Source organism: Erpetoichthys calabaricus, chromosome 1, assembly GCF_900747795.2.
Source record: "Erpetoichthys calabaricus chromosome 1, fErpCal1.3, whole genome shotgun sequence".
In the NCBI taxonomy this organism is placed as follows: domain Eukaryota; kingdom Metazoa; phylum Chordata; class Cladistia; order Polypteriformes; family Polypteridae; genus Erpetoichthys; species Erpetoichthys calabaricus.
The window spans coordinates 171,819,215-171,834,828 of NC_041394.2; the positions used below are offsets into that span (position 1 = coordinate 171,819,215).

The window sequence follows — 15,614 nt, forward strand, 5'->3', positions numbered from 1 at the left end:
CTAGGCTCTCACACGGACTTCTGCGGTGAGCTGCCTGCACCACCTGGACACTGCAGCTCCCTAAATCACCCAGCTGGAGCGATCCTCTGCCACAGCCCCTGGGCATTGGCCACACACTCACTTAAGGGGCTCTCCACACAGCTGCCTGCCTCTGCTCTCACTCCTGAGCTCGGTCGATTGCTCACTCACACACACCGGCTCCTTTCACCTCCTGCCTTCTCTTTTTTACCCCCCGTCAACTTCCGATCTATTCTTGTTTTTGACTCCAACCGCTGACTTGTGCAGGGTCTTTTTAAATCTGCTGCCTAATTGGGTGCAGGTGCAGGGAGCCGCACCCTCAGCGGTATCATTGAGGCACCTGACTGACCCACCTGCTGCTGCATGTGTATGTGACACAGCCAGCCAGTCCCTCCACTAACAGTGGAGTCAAAAGCACTTCAGCACCCTCGCACCTGCTTGGAGCCTGTACCTATATGGGGCACCATTTATTTAAAATCACTGCAGAGCCATGGACCACACAACACAGTATCATATACTTCTAAATTACCATATAAAGACTACCTTTAGTAGTTTGAGTGTTTTCTACAATTTAAGTAAAAAAGACTGACATTTTTTACATTTTTTCTGGGGGGAAAAAAAAAATATATATTCGGCCTATGACAAAAATACAAAAAAAAATGCTGCCTCAGAGTTAATTTTTAACCCAAAGATGTTAAGTTGAAGCTTGCTTTCCTTTAAATACTGAAAATTAAAACAAGTGTTTTATTAGTAATTGGCAATTCCATAATTAGCAACATAGAGATGACACTTCACAGTATGGCTAAAGCCACACAAGATTTGGATGTTAGGTATTGTGAAAATCAAATACAACATAGTAGAGGAACCTGAGATGGCTGCTTTCTGGTGGTGCATCAGACACAGATGACTAAGAGAAGACTCCAGGGCAGACTTAAGATATGCAGGAGGAATTATAACTCATGGTAATAAATTACAAGCACAATTGCCAAAGGAAATGCAACAATCTGCTTCTGGGAAAAGGAAACTCTACCTTACTCAATTTACTGCTTTCCAAAACTCTCATGTGACCAAGTACGGGCACAAAATTAAATATATAGCAAAGAAGCAGGAGCATTATCCAGTCATTTTTTTCCCCATCTTAACAAAAGATTGTGTGTGTGTCCATCTGCTTGCTATGTCTCTGTCACTCCAAAATATGACACATTCGCAAACATTTGTAGTAAAGCATTTTATTACTACATGTGTTACAAAATTAATTCTAACAAATGGTGCACTGCAAACATCAATTATGAGGTCTACTTTGAATAGATTTAAATCCATTGGGTAACATAGCTAGTACAGTGATAAGAAAATATATGTAACAAGACTTGATTTATGAAGCCACCAAATTAGAAAAGAAGCACCAACTGGACAAAACAAGATAGAAAAAACACACAATTTAAAAAAAAAAAAAAAAAAAAAAAAAAAAAAAAACTGACACATGAGAGAAAGATTTGACTTCAATCAGATAACTGTAGTACTAGGGTGTTGTACCGTGTTAGCCATTATGAATGTAGAAAAAAGCCAAGCAAAATGTCATTTTGCTTGGCTTTTCTCTACAATCAGATAACTGTAATTTACTGTAACTAACATAATTACTTTGATTAACACTAGAATTACCAGAGACTACGAAAAAACTCATAGATCTGGTCCACCTTAAATCGCTTCTTAAATCCGTTCACACCTCTCTGCCAGCATCCTTTGTCCTCTAAATGTGCTGATAAAAGACAAGCTGCCAGCAGCCGGCTATTCCATCCACCAACCGACTTAGAACGTGCACGAACTTTTCCCAGCTCATGCCTTGATTGATTATCTGGGAGTGAAGTGGAGTTTTGGAGTGGAAATAATAGATCGTTATTTGGAACACACGCATTTCATGTGTGTTCCGTTTCTACAGGAATCTGTGTAAACGCAAACGAAGTGCATGTGTGTACTGTATAATATTAACAAAAAGAGCAGCTTACTACTGAAAACGGCAAATATAGGAGTGAGTGGGGATCGAACCCAGACTCTTGATTACACTTGATTTGCGTCTGTACTTGTGCTGTTACTTAGAGAGTCAGATTGGGGGGGAAGGGTGATGTTAGAGCGCGTGAACTTATTTAGTGCAGCAGGAACAACGCACATGTTGATCTTTTTTTTCTTTCAGTACATGTGGCTTCCCTGTTTATTTATATATCTCTGCCCGTCTGTCTCTCTATTACGCAGTGCTCTGTCTGTCTGTGTGTTATGGATCTTAAAAATAAGTTATAAGTACAGTTGTTCATGTTAATTGCAGTCTCAATTGTTAAAAAAAATATTTTAAAAGGAGCATCCCACATGAAAATATAACGATCTCATTAACTGATAGTGCATACCAATTTATAAATTTTATTTCTGTTTGTGGTTAAAAAGAAAAAAAAAAAAAAAAGCAATACTTTATCCCCAGCGGGGAATCGAACTCAGGTCTGTGAGGCACGGCAAAGTTGCTGCGCTCTAAGAAGCAAATCTTAGCGCGCTACGCCACGGAAACTGTTGTATTATTCTTGAAGCTTTTGTGAAAGTGTTTATTTGATCTTTGGAACTCAGGCTTTACACATTCTATAGTACATGCCTACTACATTTTGTAACATTTATTACTAAAATATGAAAAAGTTTCTGTTTTAACAATGTGTTTACACAGATTACTGTAGAAACGGAACACACATGAAATGTGTGTGTTCCATATAACGATCTATTATTTCCACTCCAAAACTCCACTTCACTCCCAGATAATCAATCAAGGCATGAGCTGGGAAAAGTTCGTGCACGTTCTAAGTCGGTTGGGGGATGGAATAGCCGGCTGCTGGCAGCTTGTCTTTTATCAGCACATTTAGAGGACAAAGGATGCTGGAGCAGAGGTGTGAACTGATTTAAGAAGCAATTTAAGGTGGGCCGGATCTACGGGTTTTTTTCATAGGCTCTGGTAATTCTAGTGTTAATGGTTACATTTCCTCTAAAACAGAAACATATTACTTACCCTTGCTCGGTTCCAGACTGGTTGTAGGAGGTGTAACCTGCAATAAACATGCAGATGATGAAACACAAAAAATGGACATACAAAAAAAGGCTTAAAAACAAACAAGAATAAGCATTAGGTTTAGTTAACGGAGTACAATATGCTATATGGACAGAACATGCAGCACAGACTCTGCTTTCTTTACACATGCACTCTTCCTGAAATTTATCTGTAAATTTCTGGGATAACTCACAAGTGTGAAAGAGATTAATTGATTGATTTTAGGTTAGGACTATCAGTCAAAAATTTGGAACACCCTAGTACTACAGACACACCCAAGAATTTTTATGTTTTTGACAGAAATTCATACCCTTTGTTTACCAAGATACTATTAATTTGGTTTAAAAATACCACAGAGACATAATAGCATTATGAATGGCTATTACTTTTTAAAACAACTGAATTTTTAATTTATTAAATCACTTATGACTGCAAAGACCCATTTTCAATAGACATTTATTTAATGTCCTAATAGTCAACTCCCTTAACTTCAGCATTTAAAGTACTGTAAATGACTAATTTGTTATTAGAGAAACCTTTGCAATTGCATTATTGCCACTGAAACCTGTTATTCTGTTCACCTGCATTGCAAGATACTAGCATTCCAAAAATTCACTTCTGGGTTCAAAAAAGGCCAAAATAAAACAGTTTTCTCACGAAACATGTAAATCAGTTTTTCTGCTGAATGAAGGTTATTCCATGTGACAAACTGCCAAGGAACTGAAAATTTACTATAAAAGGTGTCCATTACTGCCTTGAGAGAAGAGGGATATCACCAAGATAGAAAAAGAAGGGGGAATTCTATGATTGACAACAGCAAAAGAGTATAAGGACATCAGCAACTGTATTTTGAGAAACAAACACCTTACAGGTCCTCAGATGGCTTCTTGCTTAACTACAGTACATGACAAATACCAGTGCTGTATGCAACAGTGACGAGATGACTCACACGCTGGCCCAAGAGACAGAGTTTAAAAGAAATGGCCATATATGAAACTAGCAAATAAAAAGAAAAGGTTAAAATGGGCAAACACACACAGACACTGAATGGAAGATAACTGGGAAAATCATATTATGGTTGTCATCCTGGATTCATTTTCTTTGTCTATTGCAGAGGACACTGATTTTTTGCATATATTTAACACTAGAATTACCAGAACAAACTGGAAAAACTCATAATTCCGTCTTACCTTAAATCCCTTCGCACCTCTCCGTCAGTGTCTTTTGTCTTCTAAATGTGTCGATAAGCAGCAAGCAGCCTGCTATATACCATCCCCCCCCCGCCGCCTCAGAACGGGCAAGAAGTTCTCCCAGTTCCTGCCTTGATTGATTATCTGGGAGTGAGCTACCCAGAAATGTAAGGGTAAATAATTTGATGTGTGTTTTGTGTTTACAACAATCTATGTAAACACATTGTTAAAACAAACATTTTTCATGTTTTAGTAATAACAAAATGTAGACATGAACTGTATAATGTGTGAAGGCTGATGGCCAAATATCAAACACTCTCACAAAAGGTGTAAGTACAATACAACAGCTTCCGTGGTGCTGTGGTTTGAACTGATGACTTATAATCCAGAGGTCGTTGAGTTCAAAACCAGCTCCCGGCAAATTTACCATTTGAGTAGTGAGCTGCTCTTATTGTTAATATTATATAATAAAAACACACATTTGATTTGTGTCTGTAACAGCCGCTGTAAATTTATAGTACTTGTAAAAGATAGCATTTTTTTCCCCACTTTTATTCTCTCAGTCACAATCGCGATACTACACACACCCCCCGCCCCAGATCTGACACGGTTACTTTTTATCTGAAACTGGGAATAACTGTAGATGTGAGTGGTGTTTTGAGACAATGGAACTGGAAATTCTCTGATCTGGACGGATAAAAGCTGACACACAAACGCTGGTGAATCTGCCTTCTTCGTATCTCACAGTCACTTGAATTTTTTTTTATTCAGTTTTATTGAGTGTTCCTGCTCATGCTGAATTAGTATGCACCTTATGGTCCATGATGTCAAAGCCGCACTGACAAAAAAAAACAGACACAGGTATATACGATATTTAGAATAACTCATTTTATGACCTGTATAGTACATTTCGGAAAACATTGTGGCACTGATGCAACATTATTCATATTCATTCACACGTCTTCTTGCGCCTGTAATCAGTGACCATGTGTTTTCTTTTTCAAATTTGCCAGTGTCCATTTTTGGGTGCATGGGTGTGTTTCTTTTGTACTCCAGAACATGCAGAGGAAAGAACAGTACAGAGAGGTCAGTTCCGCGCTATATGCAATCATCAGATTCAAATGTTAACAGTACTCACAAACCCAAGGACTGTCCTTTCTGCGTTTACGACATGTGTACCTGTTGCAATGTACACACTTCTCTCTATGCTGTGGTTCCTATCACATTGAAGGGGTGCCTGACACCCACTGACAGTTTGCTTTCCTGGGGGAAGCGGTTGTCTTGGCACAGAAGCCTGTCGATGTTGCATCCTCTTTTGCTTTATCAATCACCTTTTCTTGTAAGAAGCGACGACGAAGTTCCTCTGCAAGGTGAGCCATGAACACGCTTTTTCTCAGTGGCCTCCGTGCATGCCTTCTACAGTACATGTGCGTTGCTCACCACCAAGTCAAGCATATTATAGCACACAGCAACCGGCTACCTGCTGGCTCCTGCTCGCACTGAATAAGCTCACATCTTCTGGTGCACAATGTCAACACAGCACCGGGCAAAAAAGAAAGACATATATATGTGACATTTTGAAGAAATCACTTTATGACCTGAATAGTGCTAATCAGTAAACATCGTCGCACTAATGCGATATTATTTGAAAATGAACAGCGTCAGATCAGCTGTAAATGTGTGGCATTTCTAAAAGTTATCTTTTTTTCAGTTTTATTCTCTCAGTCACGTTCACTCTCCCTCACGCCCCCCCCTTCTGATCTAACAGCACCAGTATAAATTCACACCTGATCCGATGCTCAGGTGGCAATTCTAAATTGTCCCTAGTGTGTGTGTGCGCATGCGTGCCCTGCTGTGGGCAGGCACCCTGCCCAGGTTTTGTTTCCAGCCTTGCGCCCTGTGTTGGCTGGGATTGGCTCCAGCAGACCCCCGTGACCCTGTAGTTAGGATATAGTGGGTTGGATAATGGATGGATGGATGCCAAGGCAGCTGCAGACACTTGATTTTTTTATTGTTAAAATACAGAAAAGCTCTTGACCAGTGCTATCACCATAGAATATGGTATGGCATTATAGGGTCAAAAAGATTTGACACAAAAATAAAAAAAATAAACAAACAACATTGTGTCACAAAAAAAAAAAAAAAAAATTCCAAACAAAAATAACCATCGTCTCTATAATGGATTCAAACCAAATTACGGTAAATAGAAACAGTTTTTCTTCCCAAAATGTTTGCTTTGTGTTGGAGTAATCTGAACAGCGTGTCATTTTTCTGTGCTTTTTTCCCCCCTTTATTAAATTGTTACTTTAAGAAGTAAATGGAACTAAACAAGTATTCCAATGTACAAGATATGGAAAAAGAAATTATGATAATCATTTTGTTTACTCTTGCATTAGGCCACCTCTTGCCATTGTCATTTCCTACTGAAATGTACTGGTCTGTTTTTCTAAGTCAGTTGTTCAGAGTTCACATGAATGGTTTCTCATTCACTCCTAATAAACCTGTGCAGGACAGAAAATTTAATTATGGGTCAGTTACTCTGACCAACTGAAATTTCATGAAATTTTAATAACAAAATAGAGATACTGTATTAAGTACACAAAATACATTATCTTAGCAAAATAGTGGATTACTATTTTTTTAGTCTCATTACTAGCATAACAAATATAAATTGAGTATTAGACAGATTCAATTTGGTTTCTTATTAAAAAAAAAAAAAAAAAAAAATCAAAATAGAAGCATCAAATAAATATTGATCAAATCAAAATAAAAATCACCATGTAAATTTAGTTGGAATGAAACATTTCAATACAGTGAAACCTCGGTTCACGAACGTCTCGGAACACGTACAAATTGGTTTACGACCAAAAAGTTCACCAAACTTTTACATCTGTTCACGACCACACACTCAGTATACAAACAAGCCAGTTTCCCTTTCGGTTTGTACGTGTTCAGTCTCTCCCTGTGCATTTCCTGTGCAGCGAGCAAGAGAGAGAGAGCGCGACACACACACACACACACAGGTAGCGCGAGAGAGAGAGAGACAGACACACACACACACACAGGCAGCGTGAGAGAGAGCTGGACGCATAAGGTATAGAAGGCAGTTAAAGAATGCACTGGGTTTGTTTTTGTTTTCACTTCTGTTTACAGCGATCGGTTCGTAGCGCGCATTGTTGCAATGTTACTTTTCTTGGTAGTTTATTAAATTATGGATTTTTTCAAATGTTCATTTTTTCCCTGTGCTTAAAACTCATAAAAAAAAAAAAAAGTTTTTAGCCAGCGGTTGGTAGCGCTATAGTGCGAACTATTGCAGTGTTAGTTTTCTCTGTTTTTCAAGGTTTTCTCAGTGTTATTCAATGTGTTTACATTTAGTTTACTATTACGCGGTGCATTCTATGGTTTAACTATATTTGTGCTTAAAAACTTAAAATATATATTTACATACAGTTTGTATGGTCTGGAACGGATTAATTGTATTTACATACAATCCCATGAAGGAAATTACTTCAGTTCACGACCAGAGTTTTGGAACAAATTATGGTCGTGAACCGAGGTTCCACTGTATGGGAAGATTTGGTAAAATTCTATGTAGAAGAAAGGAAACAGTGCAAAGAGGTAACTAGTACTTCAGCAGCCTAGTTAATGTCCTTTGGAATGTTCTTTGGATAAGTTCATTATCATCACCTTTCTTTTAATCACGATCAGAAACTGCAGCAGCTTTAGCTTGTCCTTTAACATACCATTTGGTTTGAAGTCATCTTGATTGCCTGTGGAACCACTGCTTCACAGCAGACTCCACTGTAGCACCTGCATCTTTTTCTGCCGATTCCTACAGATACCGTCATGTGGTCTACCACATGCCCAAGTTAGTAAATCAATGATTTTACACAGTTCAAAAGAGCCAATGCTTTTTGAATAGTGATGTAGACAAAGATTTGATGTGAACAATTTCAATCAGACAGAGCATATTAGTAAACTCATCACTCCACACAGTAAAAATCTGAGACTACAGACCACTGTGGTACTTGAACAATATCTTTTTCAGGCATGACCACTTCAAAGGGAGGCACAATTCCATTTCTAAATCATTTCTGATAAGCATGTTTTTGAAATGTTCTTAAATAAAAAGTACGGCAACAACAACTAATCAACAAAAACTGATAAATTTGATTATTAAAATCTACCCTATGCTTCTCAACTGTGCACAAACTAGACGAGAAAACTTCCACTCATTGAATGAGCATTTCTTGGAGGTGTAGCTTCTCACACTTACACAATCAGACAATAAAAGCACACAGCGCTAGCCAAATGTCCACATTTTCAAAGTGAAAAATTGCCCTGACCCAAGGCAAAGATGAAAGTTTGTGCAGGCAGAAATGGAATACAGCTAACAAAGAAGGAAATTGCTCCACATGGCTAATTCTTAATGCAATTAGTTTGCGCCACCTTCATTACACCATAAATTCTGAGAAACACCGGTCACACGACCAAGTTTTGCCCCCCCGCCCCTCCCTTTTATTTTTTTTCCCCCCCACTTTGCTCGCCCACCCCTGGGATTGGTGTACCGGATATACAATTTAAACAGATTGTTATCTTCATGGGAATTGTTACATATGCATCATTTTCACTTTTACTTTAAAACTTTAGTAAAAGCAGTATTTGGAATTAACTTTTCTTCAAGCTTGTATTGAATTTTGATTCAGACTTTGGACTTGCATCGTGACAACGCAATATATAACTGCCTGTGACCAAGTATCGTTTTTTTCTCTCTAATAAATAAATCAACTTTATTTGTCATTGTCATTGACGTGTCATCTAGAACATATAAAATTATTGTCCTGATAAAATTTATAAGAGCGCAGGAAGTGTGTCTGACAAAAGCATTCACACGACTGAGGTTAGATGATCGTGGTCTTGTTTCAAAATAGTTGTAAGTAGGGCGTGACTTAAAAAAATCCCATGTTAAAAGTCTCCGTCTCACGGGACTTCATACCGCACCAGCGTTTTTGGAATCTTAATTCTCGCTGGCAACACGAAGACGATGATCTACAAGTCTCCGACTTAAAGTTTAAATCCGAGCAATATATTCGATCTCTTTTCACTGTTCCATTATTTCACAGAGTAATAATTTCATTTTGTTTGCGCTAAATGCGATCTTTCCTATCCTTTTATTGTGACTTTTGAATTTTCGTACTTCTATTATTTCTAACCTGCTGTGCATGTGTACCGCGCCAACATTTTTTTAATTCTTTAAGACGTTCTACTTTGTTATCTACTTTTTGTCCTTTATTTCCAGCCCAGGGCGTGGTTAAATCTCTTTCTCACTGGACATACTGTATAACGCTACTCACGTTGTGAAGGGTGGGGCTGAACACATGCTAAGGAGATGTGGTCAGATCACCTGTTGGCTTGCTGCTGCTGCTGGCAAGCTGCATGTTTCTGCTTGTCACGCTGTGCGTCAATCATTTAAAAGCCTGTACAACAGCGGTCTTTTTGTCTCACTGCATTCTCTCGCGGGACATCAAAGTGTCTTCCAAGAAGATCACGTCTCGTCTCCCTCATAAGGATTTTTTATATATATATATATATATATATATATATATATATATATAAAAATTCATTGACGTCCCACTGGCAGCAATTGCAAACCACTCCCTTGGTGAAACAGGCACGAGCGGGTGTCCTCTTTGGTGAGATGAACTCTCTTAGAAACCTGGAAACACTTCTGCAAAAAAGGTCAGGAAGAATTATTGCACACATATACTGTAGACGTGTGACATAACTATACAGAGAGAAGATGAACATAGTTTAGAATGATTATGTAAATTTTACAGCTTTGCTAAAGAAAGAATTTAAAAGGCACATTTCAAAAATGCTAATCTTATAATTTTTTAAATATAAAGAAAAATTGCAACACTTATCAACTGCATAACTAGAGGTAAAAATATTCTATTTTGAAGACTAAGGGCCGATTTATACTTCATATTCAGAATGCATATGCACACACATCATGGCTGCCACATGTTCCCAGTGTTCATTTGATGCATCCTCTGAGCATGTTCTCAGAAATTAATGTGACACGTGCGCAAGATGCAGTATCAGCAAAAAGTTAGGGGGTGCAGCGTGACGTCAAAGTCCCTGTTTACTATCAACATGGGACAGAAAGCCACTTTGCGGATCCTACAGGATCAACAGGTGTGCTTCGATGTTTGAAGCATAATGCCAACATACAAAAGCATTTGTGGTGTTTTTATATTCAAGCATTGCATATTCCCCAATGTAATGATACAATACATTTTAAAAGTCTTTCATATATCATTTTATGTGCAGTCTTTTTTTTTTTTTTTTTTTTTTTTTTTACACCTTCACAACAGCATCAGAATGTTCACCAGCGTATTTGAGACACACAGGAAAAAAAAATTTAGACAGAATGAAAAGGACTATTTTGTGTTTAAAGTGGAAATTTTGGCTTTAATCTTGTAGTTTACTTTCTCATTACAGTAGACTGTCGTAAACATCATCTTAAAACCCATCCTATGTGCTTCAGGGGCTTTGTCCTGAACCGACAGCAGCTGCAAGCAGCAATCGCCACACAGAACACATTAAATTTATGATATTCCATCTCTATGAACTTTTAGGATCCTTAAATTTATACTTGATATCCCTTTCAGGCTGAAATGCATTAAATTATGTATAATTCATTTTACAGATAAATCATTAACACTAGAATTACCAGAGCCTACGAAAAAACTCGTTGATCCGGCCCACCTTAAATCGCTTCTTAAAACCGTTCTCACCTCTCCGCCAGCGTCTTTTGTCATCTAAATGTACTGATAAAGACATGCTGCCAGCAGCCGGCTATTCCATCCCCCCACCGACTTAGAACGTAAATGAGCTTTTCCCAGCTTATGCCTTGATTGATTATCTGGGAGTGAGTGGAATTTTAGAATGGAAATAATAAATCACTATTTGGAACACACGCATTTCATGTGTGTTGCGTTTCTGCAGTAATCTGTGTAAACACATTGTTAAAACAGAAACGTTTTTTTATATTCTAGTAACAAATGACAAAATGTAGGCATTAACTATATAATGTATGAAACCTGAAGTCCAAATATCAAAGAAACACTTTCACAAAAGGTACAAAAAAAAAGCCACCGCCAAAAAAAGCCACCTTAGTGTGTGACATTGACACGCATTAGCTATCGCTGCTTCCGTGGCGCAACAGTATCAGTCGCTGACTGGAAATCAGAAGGTCATGAGTTCGATCCTGCACAACTCCCTTTTGAGAAGTGTTCTTATTTTCACTATTTTAGAATAAAAAGATACATTTGATTTCAGTCTGTAACTGCCGGTGTAATTTATGATATTTGTAAAGGTTAGCTTTATTTTTTTTTTAAATTCACTTTTCATTGTCTCAGTCGCGTTCAGGATCCTTTCCTACCCCATCTGACACTGCTGTTTTCACATAAAGACTCGCTATAGTTCTGCAGTGTATCACAATACATACGACCGCGTGTTTTTTCCCCCAATATTGCCAGTCCCCATGCGTTGCTGTATGCTGTTTCTTTTGTACTCCAGGACATGCAGAGGAAAGCATAGTAAAGAGCAGTAACTTCAACGCTATATGCAATCATCAGACACTCCCCATCTGATACTGCTGTTTTCACATAAAGACGCGCTAAAGCTCTGCAGTGTACTTGTGGCTGCATTGTCGTACCAATGCTTGCGAACTGAAGTGTCTGCATGCACTTTTCGTGGCATTACACGTGTATTTTTTGAGTATGCCCATGTAGCTCAAACACAGGAACATATGTTGATGTAAAAGTATAACAAAACAAGTGCACATTTATTCAAGACTATAACCGAAGAAAACAGAAAGCAAGTTACAGTAGGCGGTTGATATGACAGCTTGCGTGGTGGAATGCTAAGAACTGCTGATTTCCATTCCGTGCTATATAACAGTTAACATTTGAATCTGATGATTGCATATAGTGCTGTCTTATTCAGTGTGCGCAAGAACATGCAGGTGGCCAGTTGCTGAGTGCTACAACGCACATTTTAAAAAAAGAAAGACAAATATATGTGACATTTTGAAGAAATCATTTTATGACGCGAATAGTACCAATCAGAAAACATCGTCGAAGTAATGCAATATTATTTGAAAATGAACACCGTCAGATCGGATGTGAAATTATACTGGCGCTGTTTGAGTCAGATCAGAAGCTGAATAAGCTCCTGTTCTGACTCTAAGTAAAAAAGCATGAATTAATCAACAGAAATAACCACAATTGAGATTTTAAAGTTAACGAGCGCGTGAGCTTATTCAGTTCTGCTGGATCAACGCATATGTTGATCTTTTTTTCTTTCAGTAATAGCGCCAACATAAATCCACACCTGATCTGACGCTGTTCGTTTTCAAATAATATTGCATTAGTGCGATGATGTGTGTAATAGGAACCACAGCATAGAGAGAAGCGTGTACATTGTAACAGGTACACACGTTGTAAATGTAGGAAAGACTATCCTTGCGTGTGTGTGAACAGTTAACATTTGAATCTGATTATTGCATATAACGCTGAACTTACTGCTCTGTACTATTCTATCCTCTGCATGTCCTGGAGTATACAAAAGAAACAGCATACAGCAACATGTGGGGGCTGGCAAGATCGGGAAAAAAAAAAAACGCATTCAACGATTACAAAACGCAAGATGTTATGCGAATGAATATGAATAATATGAATAATGTTGCATCCGTGCCACAAAGTTTTCCGAAATGTACTATACAGGTCATAAAACGAATAATTCCAAATATCATATATACCTACGTCTGTGTTTTTTTGTTGTTTTGACATCATTCACCATAAGGTGCACTCTAATTCAGCATGAGCAGGAACACTCAATAAAACCGAATAAAAAAATCAAGTGACGGTGAGATACGAAGAAGGCAGATTCGCCAGCGTTTGTGTGTCAGCTTTTATCCCTACAGATGAGAGAATGTCCAGTTCCATTGTCTCAAAACACCACTCACATCTCCAGTTATTCCGTTTCAAATAAAAAATAACAGCGTCAGATCCCTGGTGAGGGGGGTAGTATGTATCGTGATCGTGATTTAGAGAGAAGTAAAAAAAAAAAAACTGTAACTTTTACAAGTCCTATAAATGCACACTGTGTGTTACAGACGCAAACCAAATGTATGTGTGTACTGTATAATATTAACAAAAAGAGGAGCTCACTACTGAAAACGGCAAATATAGGAGTGAGTGGGGATCGAACCGGGGACTCTCAATTACAAGTCAGCAAATCTTACCGCTACGCCACGGAAGCTATTGTTTCAGTCTTGAACCTTTTGTGGAAGTGTTTTTACTTGATCTTTGGACTTCAGGCTTCATACATTATATAGTTTATGCCTACATTTTGTCATTTACTACTAAAATATAAAAAACGTTTCTGTTTTAAAAATGTGTTTACACAGATTGCTGTAGAAATGGAACACACATGAACTGTGTGTGTTTCAAATAGCGATCTATTAGTTCCACACTAAAACTCTAGCAGTTCAGTCACTCCCAGATAATCAAACAAGGCAAGAGCTGGGAAAACTTAGTGAACGCTCTGCGACGGTGGGGGATGGAATAGCCGGCTGCTTGCTGGCTCGTCTTAATCGGCACATTTAGAAGACAAAAGAGAGCTGCGAATGGTTTTAAGGTGGGCCGGATTTACGTTTCCGTGAATCAAGCGATTCTCCAGACCAGGTTCAAAAAGACGTGACAGGACATCAGCATTAATGTGATCAGAGCCAGGTCGATGCCTGACTTCAAAACTGTAAGGTTGTAATCCTAAGAACCACCTCATGAGACGGGAGTTTGTATCCTTTTGACGGTATAACCATTGAAGTGGAGCATGATCAGTTACTAATGTGAACTTTCGTCCCCATAAGTAATAGCGTAGTGCTTCTATAGCCCATTTAATTGCCAAACATTCTTTCTCAATAGTTGAATAATTGCGTTCTCTGGGGAGTAATTTCCTACTCAAGTATGTGATAGGGTGTTCTTCACCATCAAATACCTGGGAAAGGACCGCGCCTACCCCGAATGCACTAGCGTCTGTTTGTAGAATAAACTCTTTAGAGAAATCGGGATTTCGCAACACTGGATAAGACGACAAAGCTTTTTTTAAATCTGAAAATGAACGTTCGCAAGGCTCTGTCCATATAATAGGCCGTTTTTTCCTTCCTTTAGTAAGCTCTGAAAGAGGAGCAGCCCTATTTGCGAAGTCAGGGATGAATCTCCTGTAGTAACCAGCTAGACCAAGAAAAGCGCGCACCTGTTGTTGCGTTTTAGGATGTGGATAAGCGAGCACTTCCTGTATTTTCCTTAATTGTGGACCAAGTAAACCCCTGCCCATGGAGTAACCTAGATAATGAGTCTCAGACATACCTAGTTTACATTTTTTAGGGTTAGCAGTTAATCCAGCTTGTTTCAGGCTATCAAGTACAGCCTGGAGACGTTTTAAATGCGAATGCCAATCATTGCTGAAAATCACTACGCCATCAAGATACGCCCCAGAATATTCAGAATGTGGACGCAGTATCTGATCCATCATTCACTGAAAAGTTAAAGGGGCCCCATGAAGACCAAACGGGAGTCTTGTAAATTCATAAAGTCCATCAGGAGTCGCAAATGCGGTTTTCTCACAATTGTTAGCCTCTAGAGGCATCTGCCAATAACCCTTTGTGAGGTCTAGCGTGGAAATATAGGTCGCCTGACCCAGTTTTTCCAAGAGTTCGTCTACCCGGGGCATTGGGTAAGCATCGAATTTAGACACCTTATTCAAGCGCCTAAAATCGATACAAAAGTGAACCGAACCGTCCGGCTTGGGAACTAACACGGCCGGAGAACACCAGTCACTTTTGCTTTCATGAATCACACCTAGCTGTAGCATCTTTCTGACTTCTTCGCGTACAATATTTCTTCATGCTTCCGGGATTCGAAATGGCCACATCTGCACCCGAACACCGGGTTCAGTGGTCATTTTATGTTCTGCTAAACTAGTGACACCTGGCAAGTCTGAAAAAACATCAGTGTTCTGTTTTATTAAGTTTAATAACTCTGTCTTTTGTGAATCAGTCAAATCGTTGCCAATGACAACATCAGTTTGAGAAACAGCAGTCAAGGTAGTATGAACCTCTTGTCGGTCGTGCCATTTCTTTGAGAGATTAATGTGCAAAATTTGGAATGGTTTTCGCCGGCCTGGTATTCTAACCTTGTAATTTACTGGTCCCATACGCTCCTCAATAACTGCTGGGTCCTGCCAGTTAGCTAGGAATT

The 15,614-nt window shown here is 38.7% G+C and overlaps 1 protein-coding gene and 1 long non-coding RNA gene across 2 annotated transcripts in view; one reads left to right on the forward strand and one right to left on the reverse strand.

The window, feature by feature from the left end:
• LOC127529207 (uncharacterized) overlaps positions 1 to 15,614 on the forward strand; it is a 232,028-nt gene that overhangs the window by 171,251 nt on the left and 45,163 nt on the right. The window lies entirely within an intron of this gene.
• The window catches only part of ewsr1a (EWS RNA-binding protein 1a), a 210,266-nt gene that overhangs the window by 159,011 nt on the left and 35,641 nt on the right, over positions 1 to 15,614 (reverse strand). Inside the window, exon 2 of the mRNA XM_051932005.1 lies at positions 3,056 to 3,092. Within this exon, the coding sequence (XP_051787965.1) occupies positions 3,056 to 3,092 (37 nt within the window). The remainder of the gene's footprint in view (positions 1 to 3,055; positions 3,093 to 15,614) is intronic.